Genomic DNA, 20,454 nt, shown 5'->3' on the forward strand with positions numbered 1-20,454 from the left:
TAGAATTCTATTAGAATGTATTAAGCATATTTTAAAAACCCAACTTTAATCAAGGCCCCCATATTGATTCTGCTTCTAACAGCATGAATTGTTATTACTGCTTGTTTGGTTTTGTTCAAAAACAAAACAAAACATTTTTTTCATTTATTGTCTTGTGTGTGCATGTGCCTCACAAACCAAAAATAGATTTAATTTAAAAATAATTTAAATAATAACATATATATAAAACTAGTTTATCAAGTCAAATGTACGATTTTAGTCTTTTTGAGACAAGGTCTCACTATGTATTCCTGGCTGGCCTCGAACAACTCTGCAGACCAGGCTAGTCTAGAACTCAGGAGAACTGCCTGCCTCTGCCTGAGTGCTGGTATTAAAGGCGTGCTCCACCACACCGGGCTTAACTATGGGTTTAATTTAGTTTAAATGTGTACTGCTACATACATGCACCTCAATAAGGTTTTTCTATGTTGCTGTTTAATATTTTTTTGTTTTGCGTTTTGGATGGGGTCTCACTATATAGCCCTGGATGGACCTCATTATGTAAACTAGGCTGTGATGTTTCAAAATAGCAAGATGAAATCACTAACCACTAGGAAGCACAAGCCTGCAGTCTGAGATACAATCTCCCAGCACCACATCACTGAATGAACATAAAGGTCCACAGTCCACATCAACACGCCTGTAACACTGTCTGATGCTGCTCACAAACACTTCTGCTACCATGATGAACTGCTTAAGTCTTCCCTTTTTCTCTGAGAATAAAATAAAATTTAAATAAAACATTAAAATCTACCTTCTGTCCTCAGGATTCTATTGACCCCAAGATATGCACTGGAGATAAACAATTGAGAAGTTCCACAGAATGTCTCCAAAATGTCACTGACAATGTGACAGCTCTGGGGCTGGAGAGATGGATGCCTCAGCAGTTAAGAGTACTTGCTATTCTTTCAAAGGACCTGGATTCAGATCCTAGCACCCACATGAAGTCTTATAACAGTCTGGTAGCTCCAATCTCAGGGTCCAATACCTTCTTCTGGCCTCCAAAGCTATCAGACACACAATGTATTCACATATATGCAGGTAAAACACTCATAAGCACAAAAAAAAAATTAATTAATCTTTAAAAACAAACATTTATTCTCTCTTAAATAAGACAAAACAGAATGACTATGATTTTAAGTGCCAGCAGAAAGGTGCAACTATGAAATCAAATAATACCTGAGCTTAATAAGAAACCAAGTTTTGCCAGGCATGATGGCTCATGCCTTTAGTCCCAGCACTCGGGAGGCAGAGGTAGGCAGACATCTGTGAGTTCAAGGCCAGCCTAATCTACAGAGCAAGTTCCAGGATAGCTAGGGCTGTTATACAGAGAAACCTGTCTCAGTAAAAAAACATAAACAAAAAAGAAACCAAATTTGTTTGGACTGGACAGATGACTCAACGGTTACAAGAACTTGCTGCAACAACCATGAAGACCGAAGTTTGGGTCTGAGTATCCAAGTAATAAGCCAGGAATCCCGCCCGTAATGCTGGCAACTCCAGGTCTGAAAGATCTCAAGCCCTCCTCTGGTCTCTATACATACTGGTGTATGCGTGCGTGCATGCGCGCATACAGAGATAAACAAATGTAATTACAGATGTAATTTTTTTTTAAATTTTGAAGGCTGGAGAAATGGCTCAGTAGTTAAGAACGTTACTGTAGCTAGGTGGTGGTGGCACACACCTTTAATCCCAGCACTCGGGAGGCAGAGGCAAGCAGGTCTCCGTGAGTTCAAGGTCAGCCTGGTCTACAGAGAGTTCCAGGACAGCCAGGGCTACACAGAGAAACCCTGTCTTGACAAACCAAAACAAAAAGCACTGTTGCTCTTGCAGAAGACCTGGGTTCAAGTCTCAGCACCCACATGGAGACACACAACCATATGTCTCTCCAGTTCTATGCAATCTGGCACCTAGAATCTTCTGGCCTTTATAGGCACAAGACACACATGTGGTACTGACATATGCAGGCAAAACATCAATACAGAATATTTAAAAAAATACTTTGACTAAGTCAACATCTCCTCCACCTTTCCTCTAGAGAAATCACACATTACACATATGTGTTCTTTTGAAACATCACCCCCATCTCCATGTTGGCTTTGTGTGCAACCCTCCACACTCTCAACTTACAGGTTTATAATAGGAAGAACCAACAGATGTCTCTAGAGTGGGCTCCAAATCTCCTTGGCGGCTGTCATTGTTATCTCCCCTTGTATCATCAAGTTGGTGCCCTTTTCTGAGCCTTATATCTGGCTCTGGAGTCCTGGTGCACCCCAATCGGCGTTCTGCTGGCTCGTTCATGGGATACCAAAGCCTTTCTTACAAAGTGATCTTTCTTCCTGTCCCTTCTTCTTGGGAGAATGGATTTTTAAGGGCTAGTGAGTTGACCCTAAGGAGAGAAAAGTTAGACTCATGAGTGCTGGGAAAAAACACATGAGCTACATTATTATACCCTTAAGGAACAGAAAATTCCATCACAAAAGAGGATTATTCTTAAAAATTTATACCCACTGTTAATAAAGACTACCAAAATTTATCAATCAACCAAAAGACAACATGTGTAATATTTTCATTTACGTTAATTGTAAAATATGTGGTTATATGAATTTATGCACATACAATAATTACTACGAAGTATTCAAAACCATGCTCCTGTCATAGAAACACATAAAGAAAAAATCTAACAGTTTAGCAAAAAGACTTACATTTTACTATGCTCTGCCTATGTCTTTTTTAACCCTATCATTTTGTTTTCAGTTAAAAGCATGTCTAACTGAAGCTGGGCATGGTAGTGCACGCCTTTAATCCCAGCACTCAGAAGACAGAGGCAGGGGAATCTCTGTGAGCTTGAAGGCCAAGTCTACAAAGCAAGTTCCAGGCCAGCCAGGGTTACATAGAAAGACCCTGTCTCAAAAATAAAAAAAAAAAAAGCCGGGCGGTGGTGGCGCACGCCTTCAATCCCAGCACTTGGGAGGCAGAGCCAGGCGGATCTCTGTGAGTTCGAGGCCAGCCTGGGCTACCAAAGTGAGTCCCAGGAAAGGCGCAAAGCTACGCAATACGCAGAGAAACCCTGTCTTGAAAAACCAAAACAAAAAAAATAAATAAATAAAAATAAAAATAATAAAAAAAAAACCTTAAATGTAAAAAGAATACATGTAAGCTTACATACTATACCGTGTTTTACATACGCAATTTCATTTAAATAATACCAGGGTTTCATTTTATTAAATTTCATTAAATAATGACCAGGATTATTTTTATTTTACAAGTGAGAAATCCAAAACTCCCCACACATTTTTTATAAAACAGAACAAAATCTCTAAATTCACACAATGTGTATTACCAGCAACATTCTATATTCAACATGCTTACTATCTGACATTTTTAATTGCTCTAGTCTCTAGACTACCATGAAAAGCAAGAAACCTGGGACCAGAACATATCTCTTTTATACCCACAACCCCAGGAGATGTACGTATATAAATATCTAACAAATGGTTGAAAGGTATTCAATGGTCTTGAGTGGTAAAAGCTTTCATAAATCATCTTTCTCCTAACTAGTCTGTGATAATTTTATTCCCTAAAAGTTCTAGCCTTTCAAGTTCTTCTCATCTAACTCTCATTCTGAGCACACAAATGTACTTTAGACAATCAGCTGAATGATAAAACAGACTACCACAGTTAATCCACCTAGAAGGAGAAGGTTCAGGGACATACGACACACTGCAGTGCTGAGACACACCCTTCTCACTGGGGAAGGGACGAGGGGAACAAAGAAGGCCTAGAAACCATCAAGACAAGACAAGGCTGTAGTGTGTGCCAGCTACGTGAGCCTAAGTTACTGCTCACGGAGACACACAAACTAAGAACCAGCCAAAGAATCAGTCTCTGTGATGACCTGAGTTTACTGCAGAATGTCTCTAGTCACATTCAATTTATGAAGCAGGAAGCACAAGGAGCTAGAAAAATGGCTCAGTGGTTAAGAGCTCTCACAGGAACCAGGTTCAGTCCCCAGAACCTACATGGTGGCCCACAACAATCTATAATGCCAATTCCACGGGACCTGATGCCCTCTTGTGGCACCACAGGTACCACACATGCACATGGTGCACATACATACATGTGGACAAAATATTCATAAATTGTTTTTAAAAAAACAACAACAAAGACTGTACAGCTCAGTGGTAAAACACTTGCCTGATATGCCCAAGCCCTGAGTGTAACTCATACACATGCGTGCACACACACACATACACACACAAGTTTTTATCTATCACCAAACTTGAGAATCTATCAATCACATAAGGACAATAGCAAATTAATAATAAATGACCACTTTTTAAGGGAAACGATGCTTACAGTTCATATTTAGTTAATTAATCTATAATTCCAGCTATTGGGAAGAAGGTAAAGGCAAGAGGGTGGAAGGTTAGAGGCCTACCTAAACAACTTGGCAAGACTCTGTAACAAAATAAAAAGTTTAAAAAAATTTAAAAAAAAAAAAAGAGGTCTGATGCATCATAATGGTAGAGCTTGAATATCATGGTCAAGGCCCTAAATTCAGTCCCCAGTAGCAAAGCGGGAAGGAGAGACCTACAGTTTACAAAGCTATCTCCTACCAACCACGGCTAACATTTACTGAGAACAAATGGTTCAATTCTGTACTGAATAACTTACACACAGCCGTCTCACACAACTCCAGTTTACTAACCCCATTCAAGAGACAGAGAAACTGAAGACCAAGGACTACTTACTAAGGTGACTGGGCACAAAGAACAAAAGCTGGCTTTTGAGCCTTAAAGCCGGCTGGTTTATATCACAAATAATTTACATAATCAAGACCTACATTGTCAGCCACACTCAGGCTTGGGGGAGCCTGAGGAAGGAGGATCACAAGATAGAGAGAAGCAGGACTGTGCAGTAAGCTCCAGGCCAGCCTGTGCTACAAATCTTCATTATCAAACCAAACCAAGCAGAATAAAGATTTCTCAAAGTATCCTTGAACAGGGGTATAGTGGCTCATAATCCAGTACTCAGGAGGCTGAGGCAAGAGATAGCTCTCTAGCCAGTCATGGTGGAACCTGCCTTGAATCACAGCACTTAGGGGGCAGAGGCAGGGGGATCTGTATGAGTTCTGAGGCCAGCATTGTCTACATAAGAGAGTTCCAAGACAGCCAGGACTACATAGGGGGAGAGACACTGTCTCAAAAAACAGACAGAGAGAGAGAGAATGAGAGGAGGGGGGAGAGAAGGCACTTGAGTTAGCTAGCTCTCTGTAGAAAGAGGAAAGTGGCCATGATGAAAAGTACAAGCTGCTCACATGGAGGGCTTGTCTGGGTATGAGATAACCAAGCTAGACAGACGGGAAAAGGAACAGGGCTCTGAGCTAGTGACCACAGCTAGCTGGCCTGTGCAAAGTCCTTGAGAAACGTACCTAAGGTATGACTATCCTTTCATATATTCTTTCTTCTCACACTGCTAACTGGAATAGATTTGATTATAAGGAATGATGATCAGCTCCCACCTAAGAGACCCTACAGACAAGGAGATAAAATATGAGTAGCCAAGAAAGACTACAGCTACATCTTGGTGGCTGGGATACAGTTAACTCTCTGCCACAGTACAGGTGCAAGCTGACCATGTACATGTGAGAACACAGAGAGCTTGATAAGGGCAGCTGGGGGAAGTAACAATGGTCAAGTGACCAACAGTCAAGGTCAAGCTAGGGTGAGCCAGAGATGGACAGGGAGTTTCGATCACCTCTAACCTGATGGGCAGTGCATGAACAGTGGCATGGTCATTTCCTTGATTGGGCCAGGGGTACCAATGTGGGGGCCCTCCATTGGCTCAGCCCAAGATAGCTCGGAAAATCCAGCAATTTCAATAGAGATGACCTCAGCCTTTGTCCATTCTCTCTATAAGCCCCTAAGCAAAGGAAATTGAAGGCTCTTCTCCTCTCTCAGAACATCCTCCCACTCTCACAAGTTTCATTTTTCTGCATTTTTTCTTTTTTCTTTTTCTTTTTCTTTCTTTTTTTTTTTTTTTTTTTTTTTTGGTGGTTTTACAAGACAGAGTTTCTTTGTGTAGCCCTAGCTGTCCTAGAAAGGTGTGTAGATCAGGCTGGCCTTGAACTCAAGAGATCTGCCTGCCTCTGTCTTCTGAGTGCTGGGATTAAAAGTTTGCACCACCACAGCCCAGCTGCAGTAATTTTTAATAAAACTTGAACTCTGATTTGCATACTCCCATGAGAATCCATGTCTTTAACATTCATTGGTATAAGACAAGAACACCTGGAACCATTTTCCCCAGGTCCATCTTGGATGGCTTGAGAACCCAGCATCTTAGGTCCTTGGATCAGGATAGGAGACTGTCACAGAGAAGCCTTATAAAATATGTAAATATGAGCCAGCCAGATGTCTCTACAGAAAAAGGCACTTTCTGCCAAGCCTAAGACCTGAGCTCAATCCCTGGGACCTATGTGGTGGGAGAGAACCGACTCTGCAAGTTGTCCTCTGACTTCTACATGTGTACTGTGGCACCTCCACCCTGTACATACACAATATATATAAATCTAGTATTTTTTTAATGTGCACATATTTAGAGTAATAGAAGCCAAGTCTCCCATGGCAGAAAAAGGTTATTAATAATATGGGAGAAAAATAAAATAAAACCTAGAATGAATCCTATGCTGAACTAGAACTGAAGATATCAGCGTGAATTCACTTTTTCAATATACGAACAGATATATTTAGTTTTCATTACATCTACTTACTTATGGGAGAGAGGGAGTCATGGAACAATATGCAAGAACTGGTTCTCTCCTACCATGTGGGTTCCTGGTATCAAACTCAAGTTGTCAAGTTTGGCAGTGTTCTAATGTTGTGGTAACAACCACTGAACAAAAGCAACTTAGGAAAGGAAATGACTTATTTAACCTTACACTTCCAGGTCACAGTCCATCTTTGGTGAAAGTCAAGCAGGAACTAAAGGAAGGAATGTGGAGGCAAGAACCATGGAGGAATGAGCTTACTGGCTTGCTTTCTCTGGCTCCTGCTCTGTCAGCTTTATCTCACAACCCAGGACCACCTGCCCAGGGGTGGCACTGTAGGCTGGGCCCTCCTATATCAATCAATAATTAAGGAAATGTCCACAGATGTGCTGCACACAGAGAAATCGTGTCTCAAAAAAGCAACAAACAAACAACAACAACAAAAACAGTGGCCCTCATATATGTCAATAATATACACTCAAAGAAAGAAATTAAGTAAAATAACCCATTTACAGTCACTCAAAAAATAAAAAGTATCTGGGAATGCACCTAACTAAAGAAGATAAAGGCCTCTCTACCTACAGTGAAAACTTTGTGGTGTCAAAAAAAGGAAAACAGGGTTGGAGAGATGGCTCAGAGGTTAAGAGCATCGACTGCACTTCCAGAGGTCCTGAGTTCAATTCCCAGCACCCACATGGTGGTTCATAACTGTCTGTAATGAGATCTGGTGCCCTCTTCTGTATACATAATAAATAAATAAATGTTTAAAAAAAAAAAAAGGAAAACAAGCCAGGTGGTGGTGTCGCACACCTTTAATCACAGCACTAGGGAGGCAGAGACAGGTGAATCTAAGTGAGTTCGAGGCCAGGCTAGGCTACAGAGTGAGTTCCAGGACAGGCACCAAAACTACACAGAGAAACCCTGTCTCAAAAAAAAAAAAGGGGGGGGGGTAAGATAAAAAGATACTAGATGACAGAGAGATCTTTTTCACTCCTGGATCAGCAGAATCAATACTATGAAGATAGCTACATTGCCAAAATTCATAAATAGATTTAATGTGATACCGATCAAAATCCCAATGTCATGTTTACAGATTTAGAAAAACAATCCAAAAAGTGACTGGAACCACAAACAGCCAAAGCAATCCTTTTAAAAAGTAAGTGGGACCTCAAAGTATACTACAAAGCTATACTGATATAAAACAGCCTGTTACTGGCATTAAGAACAAACAGGTAGACCAATGCCAACAAGTTGACAAAACTACACCTAATTTTTTACAAAGAAGGCAAAAACATGTATTAGGAAAAAGCTTACTCAACAAATGGTGCTTGCTAGCAAAAGCAGATATCCACCTGCAGAAGAATGACACTAGATTACTATCTTTCACATCGTACAAAAATCAATTCAAGGCCTTAACTTAAAATGTGAAACATTGAAAGTTCTAGATGAAAGCATAAAGAATATTTTTCAAGATATTTGGGTAGGAAAGAATTTTCTGAAAAGAACATTAATAAACAGCACATGATTAAGCCCCAGTGCCAACAGGGGGGAGGGCTACATTAAATTTAAAAATTTATGCACAGCAAAGGAAACTACCAGCAGAGCACACAGACAGCCCATACAATGGAAGAAAATCTGTACTTGCTATTAAGAGTTTACAACTTAAATACCAAGGAAACAAAACTGTCAATCAATAAGTAGGCTGAGAAACTGAATGGATAGTTTAGAAAAACAAAGAAACACAAATGACCCTTACTACTTTTGAAAAGTGCTCTAATATCCCTAGCCATCAAGGAAATGCAAATTAAAACTACACTGAGATGCCACCTCAGCACAAACGGAATGGCTGTCATCAAGAGATCTGACAGCACACTTAGAGAAAGAACCCTACTGGCTGCTTGTCGGGGTACAAACTAATACAGCTGTGAACTAGCTTGGAAGTGTCTCAAAAAGATTAAAACATTAACAACTCCCATATGACCCAGCTACTTCCCTCCTGGGCATACACTCAGAGAACTCCATCCAACTGTGAGGTATTTGCACTCCCGTAATTACTGCTACTCTAGTCACCACAGCAAGGAAACGGAACCACCCTTGTTGTCCATCAATCTGGTACCTATATAATACAGACTACTACTCAACCCTGAAGGAAAAAGTAAACCAAGACTGGAGAGATGGCTCAGCAGTTAACTGCTGTTCCTCCAGAGGACCCAAGCAAGTTCAGTTCCCAGCACCTACACCAAGCACTGGCAGCCACCTCTAACTCCAGCTCCAGGGAATCTGATGCTCTCTTCTAAACTCCAAGACCTGGGCAAATACATGAATGTACCCACAAAGAGACACACATATACACGTAATTAAAAATAAAATAAATATTGGGCTGGAAATACAGCTCAGTAGCAGTGCTTGCCTAAAATAACCTCATTTTTTTTATGTGTGGGCCCTAAACTCAATTCCCAGCACTGCAAATAAACAATCTTTTAAAAACTGAAATTACAAACTCTTCAGAAAAATGAACATAGAATGTATAATGTTAAGCAATGTCACCCAATCTCAGAAAAGGGGGATGGAGGGACATTCTCTGTCATAGGTGCATCCTAACCTGTATTATATACAAGTGTAAATATAAACAAATGTGTGTGGGGGTACAGTATAACATATAAGAGAGAAAGAAAGGGTAATATTAATATTAGATGATAAGGAAGGAAAGAACGCAGGGAAATGCACATGAGTAGTCGAAAAGAATAAAAAAACTAAATACTTTTCTAGTTTTGGATTTGGAGGGTAGAGGGTTAGAGAAGATTTAAGAGAATAAAAAATGTACACTGAAAGGGTAAAATCCAAAGCAAGGTTCCATGACTTCAGGACAGCTATTCTAACTCTACAGAAGGTAACCTAAATGGACAGACACTAGATCTAGACAAGTGCTTATCTGAGTGTTTTTTATTTCTAAGTTCTTTACAATAAGGTGATCTGAAAAAAGAAAAGGCTGGAGATACAGTTCTGTGGTAATGTACTGACTGCTCTTCTAGAAGACCGGGAATGGATTTCCCAGGACCCACATGGTGGCTCACAACCATTCCAATGCCAGTTCCAAGGAAATACAAAGCCCTTTTCCTGTCTCCTCAAACAGTGCACACATATGCAAGCACATATGTGCACAGACATACATGCAGGCAAAACACTTTACACATAAAATAAAAATACATAAATCTCAAAAGAAAAAAAGTTTAATCCTTTAAAAAAGAAAAGGAGGTGGTGGCTAGACATGGTAGCATATTTCTTTTATTTGTTTGTTTGTTTTTTCCTAGACAGGGTTTCTCTGTCTAGCCCTGGCTTTTTTTTTTTCCCCCCTTTTTGAGACAGGGTTTCTCTATGTAGCTTTTAGAGCCTAACCTGGAACTCACTCTGTAGACCAGGCTGGCCTCGAACTCACAGAGATCCACCTGCCTTTGCCTCCCAACTGCTAGATAGAATTAAAGGCATGTGCCAGCACAGCAGGCGGATCTCTGGGAGTTCCAGGCCAGCCTGTTCTACATAGCAAGTTCCAGGCCAACCTTGTAATATAGTGAGACCTTGTAACAAAATCAGAAAAAAAGAAAAAAAAAAGATGGGGGGGGAGGGGAAGATACAACATTTTAGGTTAACCTTCAGGTTACCAAAAACTAAAAAATGTAATGTCCTAATCTTAGAAGGTTCTAGAGAATCAAATCTTACTATAGTTTCCCTATTTGCATTCTACCTACTTGAAGAAAATGAATTCCTACTTAGAATGGAAGACCTTGAAAATAAAAGCAAACAAATCTAGGACAGTAATCGACAAGAAAGATTTCTTCTCAACACCAAAACTTAACTCTGTCCTAGAGATTAAGTACCTAAGTGAAGGGGAAATGAGAGACACAAAAATTATAAAGAGAGCTGGGCAGTGGTGGCACACGCATTTAATCCCAGCAGAGGCAGGCAGATCTCCAAGTTCGAGGCCAGCTTGGTCTACAGAGGGAGTTCAGGACAGCCAGGACTATTCACAGAAACCTTTCTTGAAAAATCAAAAAATAAAATAAGAAATTGTAAAAAGAAAGACAAATTTTCAGGTTTACATTTACTACTAAAACTTGTAATTGTCAGGACTGGGGAGAGTTGTTAAAAGCACTTGCGTCTAGCAGGGAACCAAGCATTCATAACTATCTTTAACTCCAGGTTCAGTGGTGCCTTCTGGCCTCTGCAGACACTAGGTAGATTATATGGTGCACATACATACTTGTAAACAAGATACACTTACACAAGAAACTAAATATTAAAAAAAAAAGCCATGATAATCAAGTTAGAAAATTCATACTGTTGATCAGAACATAAAATGTATATATAGATAGCACAAAAGAGCAGAAACAACCAGAGAAGGGGAGAGAAGAGAAAAACCGTATAGGAAGAGTGCGGGCTGGAGACAGTTCAGTGGTTAACAGCACATACTGGTCTTGCAAAGGACCCAAATCTGATTGTCAGTTCCACGTCCAGCAATCACAGCCAACCCTCTGTGACTCCAGCTTGGGGTAAGGGGGATGGGGGGCACCTCTGGCCTCTGAAGGCACCTGCACTCACATGCACAGAACCCACACAAAAAAATTGCATATTCCTAATTTAAAATAACAAAAATGAATTTTTAAAAAAGAAAATGAGTGCTGGAGCTAGAGAGATGGCTCAGCGGTAAGAGCATTGGCCGCTCTTCCAAAGGACCCAGATTCAATTCCCAGCACCCACATTTTGGCTCATAATCATCTGTAACTGGTCTCCAAGAGCACCAGGCATTCATATGCTACAGACATACATGCAGGCAAACATCCATATACATAAAATAATAATAATAAAGATGAGTGCTATTTAAATTTCTTGAGGTTTTCTTCCATGTATGCATTTTACATATTTTCCCATATATATTCCACGTGTATATATATATATATATGTATGTATGCATGTATGTATGTATGTATATAATGTATACACACCTCCCCAGACTCCAACACTCAGACAGGTTTCCTCCCCAAAGCAGGACATCAACACTTCTTGATCCCTAGCTACCTGTTTGCATCTGTCAAGCATAGTTCAGAATCAAGTGCCTCCATCAGCTCTGCCCCTACTTGATGGAAGTCCTATCTTAGGCTGTAAACACTTAGGGGGGGAAAAAAAAAAAAAAAACAGTCCTAAGAATTCTTGAGGCAGCTTAAGAGGCAGTGTTTCCACACTTAAGGGACATAGGCTACCCATCATCCATCCTATGGAGCATGGAGAGAGGTTGTGGTTTTTTGTTTGTTTTCTTCAAGACCAGGTTTCTCTGTGTAGCCCTGGCTGTCCTGGAACTCACTCTGTAGACCAGGCTGGCCTTGAACTCACAGAGATCTGCCTACCTCTGCCTCTTGAGTGCTGAGATTAAAGGTGTGCACCACCACACTTGACTGGGAAGATTTTTGTCCAGGGTGAGAAGCAGAACACTTTCAAATAACACTTTCAAATAAAGGTGAAGCTGCCCAAGCCTAAAAGGAACAGAGAGCCCGGGATACAGCTCAGTGGCAGAACACTCACCTAAGCATGGACAGTCCCTAGCTTCAATCTCCAGCACCCTACCCCAACAGAGAGCACAGTCTTTGGGAATAGAATCAAGATACAGGATAACTGGATTTAAGTTTGCAGAAGATAATCAGAAAGTAAGATAGCTAGTAGGATCAGGACAAAAATTAAACACTGACCTCAAAAGTGATTCCTTCAAAGAAAACAGCATTTGGATCACTCTGCATAACATTTACAATTTAGACTAGAGTACTGGTTGAAATCAATAGAGCAACTGTACAGCAATTAGGAATTCAGCAACTTCATGTGATCCAGAAAAATAGCCCCACAAAAAGCAAACATATGGATCCCAGGGTAACTGAAGGCACATCCCAAACTATATCTTCCTGAGGAGTACCACCAAAGGCTTGCAGAGATCAGAGGATGCCCTGAATATTACTTATGTAATGTAATATGTATTACTTATAAGGACCCCAATGCCTCAGACCCATGGAACCGGCAAAGACTTCCCAGGTCAGGCTTCAGGGAATTGGCAAAGCCTCCTTTTGGTCTAGTATCACCAGCATCCTGCAGTTTCCTCCTGCTAAGTGGCTGTACCAAGACTGCCCCTCTACAAAGACCTCCTACTAAGGCAAGCTACCACCTCCTGGGCTGTATATAATCAAGATGTTCTGGGCTGTGTTGTAGCATCAGAACAAGCCCAGCCTTGTCCAGCTTTTCTGTACACATCTGTGTGTCTGTCCTTGCTTCACTCCCTAGCTGCCCCAGTCAGGTTTCCAGGATCAAGTAGTGCAGGACACAGAAGAAGTAAACAGTCTTTACTAAAACAAACCTGTTAATCACTAAGCAAATAAACAAGTCCCTAACAACCCTGAAAGAAGGTGCAACATGTAATCAGACCTGCCACAATGTCTTATCTAATGTCCAGTTCCCAACAAAAAACTGCAAGGAATATACAATAGTCAAGTATACAGCCCTTTACTATTGTAAGAATACAATACTCTAGAGGGTACAGCAAAAAAAGTGCCCTCTAGAAAATAGCAGTCCTCACCACACCAAAGTGCCAGTACCTGAATCTTGGACTTCCTTGCTATGAGAACTATGAGAAAATAAAATTCTATTCTTTACCCAATCTAAAGCACTTTGTCATAGCAACACAAAACAGATTAAGAAACGAATTTAATTTCAACTGCATTATAAACACACTGCTACAAAGCTCTCCAACTCACTCACTGCTTTATGTTTCTGAAGTAACAAATTGTCTTTTAGACTAGGAACATAACTCAGTGGGCAGAGTACTTGCCTAACATATACTAAGTCCAGGGCTCCATTTCTAATGCCACATAAATTGGGTGTGGTGGCATGTGTTTATAATCCCAGCACTTGGAAAGCAGAAGCAGGGTCAGAAATTCAGGTCTATCCTCAGCTTCATAGCCTGGGCTACAAAATGTGCCTAAAATAAATAGATGGATGAATGAATGTAAATGTATGTTTCTGACACTGCATAGCATTAAGGTAGATAATATTTTATTCCTTCATCTTGTAATCCTACAAATAAAGCAGATGAATTATATAGAGAGCAACTGTTTCTTGCTGCTAAATAAACTCTAGTGACTTCCTCAATTCTGTTATCATACTGTTCAAATTTTCTTTAGTTCTTTTGTTTGCTTTTCAAGACAGGGTTTCTCTGTATAGTTTTGGTGCCTGCCTTGGAACTCACTCCATAGACCAGGCTGGCCTTGAACTCACAGAGATCCTCCTGGCTCTGCCTCTGAGTGGTGGCATTAAAGGTATGCGCCACCGCCGCCGCCTGGCCTCTTTGGTTCCTTTTTAATGACTATTTCTTTGTTAAAATATTCATATAGTTTATCATAATAACTTTGCATTTAATACACACCATTTTCTTTACGTAGCTCCAGGTTACCAGCCAGTGGCTCTCTTCAACACAAAGGGCCCTCCTTTGGCAATTTTTATAAAGCGGGTCTCATGGTAATGATCTCTCAGCTTTTGTTTCTCTAGGACTGCCTTAATTTCTCTATTTTTGACAGTTTTGATACAGAAATTCTTGGTAAATACATGTTTTTTTTTTTTTTGGTTTTTTCGAGACAGGGTTTCTCTGTGTAGCTTTGCGCCTTTCCTGGAACTCACTTGGTAGACCAGGCTGGCCTCGAACTCACAGAGATCCGCCTGGCTCTGCCTCCCGAGTGCTGGGATTAAAGGCGTGCGCCACCACCGCCCGGCACATGTTTTGTTTTGCTTTTCAAGAATTTCAATGCATCAACTCACTTCTTTCTGGTTCTAGGGTGTGGTGATGTATTGTGTCCCCCAATATACTATGTTCCCCAATAAGTTTATCTGAGGATCAGAGGAAAAAGCCAGCCACTATACAGAAGTCAGGCAATGGTAGCACATGCCTTTAATCCTATCACTTGGGAGTCAGGAATCCGTCTGGATCCCTGTGAGTTCAAGGCCACACTGGGGAACAGAGTCATGCTTGGTGACATGCCTTTAATCCCAGCACTAACCATAGAGGTCTGGAGGTCTGTACAGACAGACAGGAAGTGACAGAGCAGAGCAGGAAGAGGAAGTGATATAGCTGGGCTGAGAGAGCAAATGAGAAAACAGAACAGAAAGACATAGGGTATATAGGAAAAAGCACTCTTTGGAGACTGAGGTGTCCGTGAGGTGAGGTTAGCTTAGCTTGTGGCTTTTCCTATTCCTCTGATCTCTCTCAAGCTTTAACCCCAATTTCTGGCTCCGTATTTTTTATTTAATAAGATCGTTTAGCAATTTGTCTACACTAGGGCTCCTCTTAAGAAATCTGCATTCAGGGCTGGAGAGATGGCTCACAGTTAAGAGCTGCTGAGCAGTTTAAGCTGCTCTTTCCAGAAGACCCGGTTCAATTCCCAACACCCACAGGGCAGCTCACACCTGTCTGTAACTCCAGTTCCAGTGGATGTGACACTCTTTACACAGATATACATGCAGACAAAACACCAATGCACATATAAAGTAAAACTCCATCATTTTTGGAAATCAGTCTAGCCCTGAATTTACTATGCACCTGAGCTGGCCTTGAGCGTTTGATCCTCGTGCCTCTACGTTCTCAGTGCTAGGGTTGCAGGCATTGCCAACAGGATCAGCTCCCACACAAATCTTATCAGCTTCATGATCTATACACAGGCCTGGGCTTGTAATTAATTAGGCCTCACTTATCATCTACTTCTCAGGTAAAAGGTCTCCTTTTGGGCAAAGGCTAATTTTTCCACTTTTACCTAAATACAGCATACCTCACTCCTCCTAACAATTATACTAATACTTTGTTGTTTAATGTCTTCCCAGCTGTTACCTCTCTTCTGGGATTATTTATTTAGGTTCTGTGTTTGGGTTTTTCTTGAGATAAGGTCTCACGCAACCCAGCTGGCTCAAAACTTACTTTGTAGCTGAGAATGACTCTGCTGTTGTTGGTTTGGTGTTATCTTTAATTACATTTCTTTGTTTTGGTGGGTGGGGCACACATATGCCACCCTGTGGAAGTCAGAGGACAACTTGAGGGAGCTGGTTCTCTACGATGTCGGGACCAGGAAATGACACTCACACCACCAGGCTTGCTTTACTCACCGAGCCACCTCACTGGCTGCCAAGAATGACTGAATTCCTGACCCTCTTGCCTCTATCTCCCAAGAGTTAGTATTAAAGACTTGTACTACCATGCTGACTTTCCTGAGATTGTTTTCCTATCTCCCCACTCCCCCCAAACTATCAGCTCCTTATGTGTCAACCTATCGTGTTCACCATCATGAACTGAACAGCACAGGCCAAGTTCCCGGTAGAAATTCCTTGGTTGTACAAAAGCATATCCCTTTAAAACCCCTATGTTAGACCCTAACCCCCAGTATCTTAGGCCATAGGTTTGATTTCATGTTTACGTGTATGGGTGTTTTGTCTGCATGTATGTCCGTGCACCATGTGTGCAGTGTCCAAAGAGGACAGAAGAGGGCACTGGATCCCCTGAGACTGAGACTCAAACCCAGTCCTCTGGAAGAGCACCAAGTACTCACTACTAACTGCCAATCTTTCTAGCTTCTATGACTATATTTAGACAAAGGGCCTTTACAGTGGTAATTAAAGTAAATGAAGCAGTAAGACTGGGCCCCTAGGCTGGGTGTGATAGCTAGGTCTCTAATCCCAGTACTTAGAAGGCAGTTCGAAGCCAGCATGGTCTGCATAGTGAATTCCAGGCCACTTCAGGCTATGTACCTAGAATCTGTCTCCAGAAAAAATGAGGTGGGGTGTTGGAGGGTGCCTGGTTCTAATTCAATCTGACTGATGTCCTTTTAAGAGAAAGACACTAGGGATACATGCCCAGAAGAAAGACACTATTAAGACAAGAGAAGCAGCCCATCTGCTGACATTTTAAACTTGGAATTCTGGACTCAGAAAACAAATTTGTTGTTGAGCCATTTAGACTATTGTTATTTTATTGGCAGCCCTAACAACTAACATACCTGCCTTTTAACAGAATAGCACATTGCTTAACTATTTTCTTTTTCCTTTTGTTTTTTGTTGTTGTTGTTGTTTGTTTTGTTTTGGGGGGTTTGTTGTTGCTGTTTTTTTGTTTGGTTTGTTTTTTGTTTTTGTTTTTGGCTTTTTTTGTTTGTTTTTTGTTTTTTGAGACAGGGTTTCTCTGTGTCGTTTTGGAGCTGTTGCTGTTTTTTGAGACAGGGTTTTTCTGTGTAACCCTTGCTGTCCTGGAACTCACTTTGTAGACTGTCTGCCTCTGCCCCCCTCTGGGATTAAATGTGGGGACCAAGATGCCACTCAAGTATTTTCTCTATACTAGTGAGTAACCTAAATCCCCAACTCCAAGGATCTAATTTCTAACTTAATAACTATACATATATATACAAAAGTTTTAGTTTCATACATTATCTTATTGCCTACAATCCAACCTATTACTTTTGTTTTCTACTTTAAACCTTAAACTGACACCACAACCCCTAACGATACCCCACAATTTGTTAACACTTGCAGGGGTATACATGTCTATAATCTCAGCACTCTGGTGACAGCATTGGGATTCAAAATCAACCAGAGTACATACTGAGTCAAAGGCCAACCTGGAATATACAGCAGGACCCTGTGTCTCAGGAGGAAAAACATTTGCAGGATGGAGGGTGTAGGTACAAGATAAGAGTGCTTGCCTAGCCGCTGGTGGCACACACCTTTTATCCCAGCACTGAAGGCTGAGGCAGGTGGATCTCTCTGAGTTCCAGGCCAGCCTGGTCTACAAAGCAAGTTCCAGGACAGCCAGGGCTCTATTTCAGAAAAACCCTGTCTCCAAAAACAAACAAACAAAAAAAGTGCTTGCTTGGCATGAGGCCCTGGACTCAAATTTCAGCAAAACACACACCATCACCAACAACAACACGCCACAGACCTTAAATACAAGAGCAAGAAGTCCTGATGAGGAATGTTCAATGTACTATTAGGGCTTTTGGGTTTGGTTTAATCTTTTATTAGTTATTTATTTGTGAAAGTATATGTGGACAACTTGCAGGAGTTGATTCTCTCCTTCTATCATGTCAGCCCTGGAGATTAAACTCAGGTCATCAGGCTTGGCTGCAAATGCCTTTACATGGAGAGCCATCTTGCTGGTCCTAATATGATGTTATTACAGGAAAATAATGGAATCATTTTAATTGTTTTTTGGTAGTGCTGGTAATTGAATCTAGGACTTCACACATACTACGTAAGTTCTCTATCACTGAGTTATATCCTGAAGCACTTTTCTTTTTACTTTTTAGACAATTTCAGTAGGATATACAGTTAGGCCTTGAATTTGTGCTTCTCCTACCTCAGATTCCCAAGTAACTGGGATCACAGGCTTGCACCACCAGGTCTGATTTGGCAACAATCCAAATGCCTATCAAAACTAGAATAAATATTAAATGACTAATGACTATTCGTATAGTATAACCAAGTGTAGTGATTCAGACCTATAATCTCAATACTCTGGACGCCAAGGCAGTACTGTCATGAGTTCAAGGCCAACCTTAGTTACATGGTGAGTTCTAAGAAAAGAATAATGGGGTGTGGTACAGGCTTGTATTCTCAGCACTCAGAGATAAAAATAATATGATTGGGAGTTTCAGGATCATCCTTAGCCTTATGCTGAGTTCAAGGCCAGACTGGGAAACAGGAGACTCTGTCTCAAAATAAAACAAGCAAACAGACAAAAACACTAGGAAAACGGGGTGGGGTGGGGGGAGTGAGTGGTACAAGACACATGGTTGTAATTCAGGCACTTGGGATGAAATAGGAGAATCAAAAGCCGATGGCCAGGCCTAGGCTACACAGTAAGACTCCTGTGTCAAAAAAGTAATAAAACACAAAAATAGCAGCAGCTGGAGATGTAATCCAGTGGCAGAGCCCTGTATTTAATTCCCAACCCCACCAAAACAACAAACAAATAAACAGAACAGGGTAGATGACAATTTATTGACATAGAAAGAAACTCATAAACATCATTTGTTTAATGTGCTACTGTAAGTCAACATAACATAGCTTCACCTGCTGAGCTCCCAAGTGCTATTTCACATGCGGAAGCACAATTCCATTCCACAGCCAAAAAGGGAGAAATTCAATATGGAGAAAGCAAGTTAAAACCAAATAAACTCAGCAGCTTTATATTTACAGCTGGTTGGACAGTGCGGCCCCAGATCATCTAGGTAACTTTCCTCAAGAGCTGACCATCTGCTTTCCTACAATTATGCCTGAAATATGGACCTTCTGGCAACATTTTACAAAGTTATGATCTCACTGAAGAATCCCACCAATAATCAAGTTTCCTAGGTGCCTTAACGAGTTTGTAAAATGTTATATATTCTTATCATGACTGATATGAAGAATGCAAGTGTAAAACCTAACAAAATAGATAAAAATGAAATTTCATGAATGCCATGTTGTGACATTAATACAACTATAGCCAAGACCTCTCTGGATGGGATATCAAAACTGTGTTATCCTAACTGCATATTTCTCTGAAGTCACTATGACAGTGGTTGCTGCCTTGACCTTTTCCTTTTCTTTAAACGAGACAATTTTGCTACTTAGGCGAAACTGGCCTAGAACTCTGAATTCATGGGCCTTAGCCTCTAGAGTGCTGAGATCACAGATAGGAAACACCACACAGAACTCGTACTGCTTAGACTTTTTCCTAGGGCAAGAGGAGAGAAAAATAGGACCGTGCCTCTGAAGCTAAGGCAATAGGAGCAACAGACCTTAGCACAATACGCCATGAGGAAGAAGGTACAAAATACAAAGCTGAAAAGATTATATACATGCCCAAAAAATAATTAAGAAAAAAATGATTTTAATTTTTCAACTATTCACATGATTTGCAATCCACAAAGCTTTGCCCAAAAGCCACTAAAGCAACTAAAAAAGCCTATGGAAAGATTTTTGTTTGGGTTTTTGTTTCTAAAGAACATGAGGGTTTAGGAGAATTTTTTTTTGGGGGGGGGGGTTATACTTTCTTTTGTGAGTATATATGTGCATGTGTGCCATGATGTACATGCGGGTCATAGGACAACTTGTAGAAGTGGGTTCTCTCCTTCCACCATCTCCCTGAACCAAAAATGTTGAGTACTCATTTATTTGCATGTATTATGTATAAAGGTAGGTGTGTGAGTGTGTGAGTCACATGCCAGAGGACAACCCTGGCTATCACTCCTTGGAAGCCTTTCATCTTGGTTTTGGAAACAGGATTTCTCACTCTGTTCTTGACAACTATGCCAGGACAGCTGGTCCATAAGCCCTAGAGATACGCCTGTCTAATCACCATGCCCAACCAACTACTTAATATGGGTTCTGAAGACTGAATTCAGGTCCTCATGCTTGCACGGAAAGCCCTTACCCAAGCCAAATCTCTAGAAACGTGCCCCAACCCTTTTTTGGTTTTTGAGACATGGTCTCATGAATCCCAGGCTGGCCTGATCATCCATCCTATATGTAGCCAGAGGATGACTTTGAATTCCTGATCTGCTGGCTTCCACCTTCCAAGAGCTGGGACTGTACCACCACAG

At 41.0% G+C, this 20,454-nt stretch overlaps 1 protein-coding gene across 5 annotated transcripts in view; it reads right to left on the minus strand.

Annotated features, from left to right (window-relative positions):
- Positions 1–20,454, minus strand: part of Adipor2 (adiponectin receptor 2) — a 60,086-nt gene that overhangs the window by 21,127 nt on the left and 18,505 nt on the right. For all 5 annotated transcript variants that reach the window (XM_006985893.4, XM_006985892.4, XM_076567775.1 and 2 more), the window contains one exon: positions 2,170–2,428. In XM_006985893.4, the coding sequence (XP_006985955.2) occupies positions 2,170–2,340 (171 nt within the window). In that variant the 5' untranslated portion in view covers positions 2,341–2,428. The remainder of the gene's footprint in view (positions 1–2,169; positions 2,429–20,454) is intronic.

Source organism: Peromyscus maniculatus, chromosome 3, assembly GCF_049852395.1.
Source record: "Peromyscus maniculatus bairdii isolate BWxNUB_F1_BW_parent chromosome 3, HU_Pman_BW_mat_3.1, whole genome shotgun sequence".
Classification (NCBI taxonomy): domain Eukaryota; kingdom Metazoa; phylum Chordata; class Mammalia; order Rodentia; family Cricetidae; genus Peromyscus; species Peromyscus maniculatus.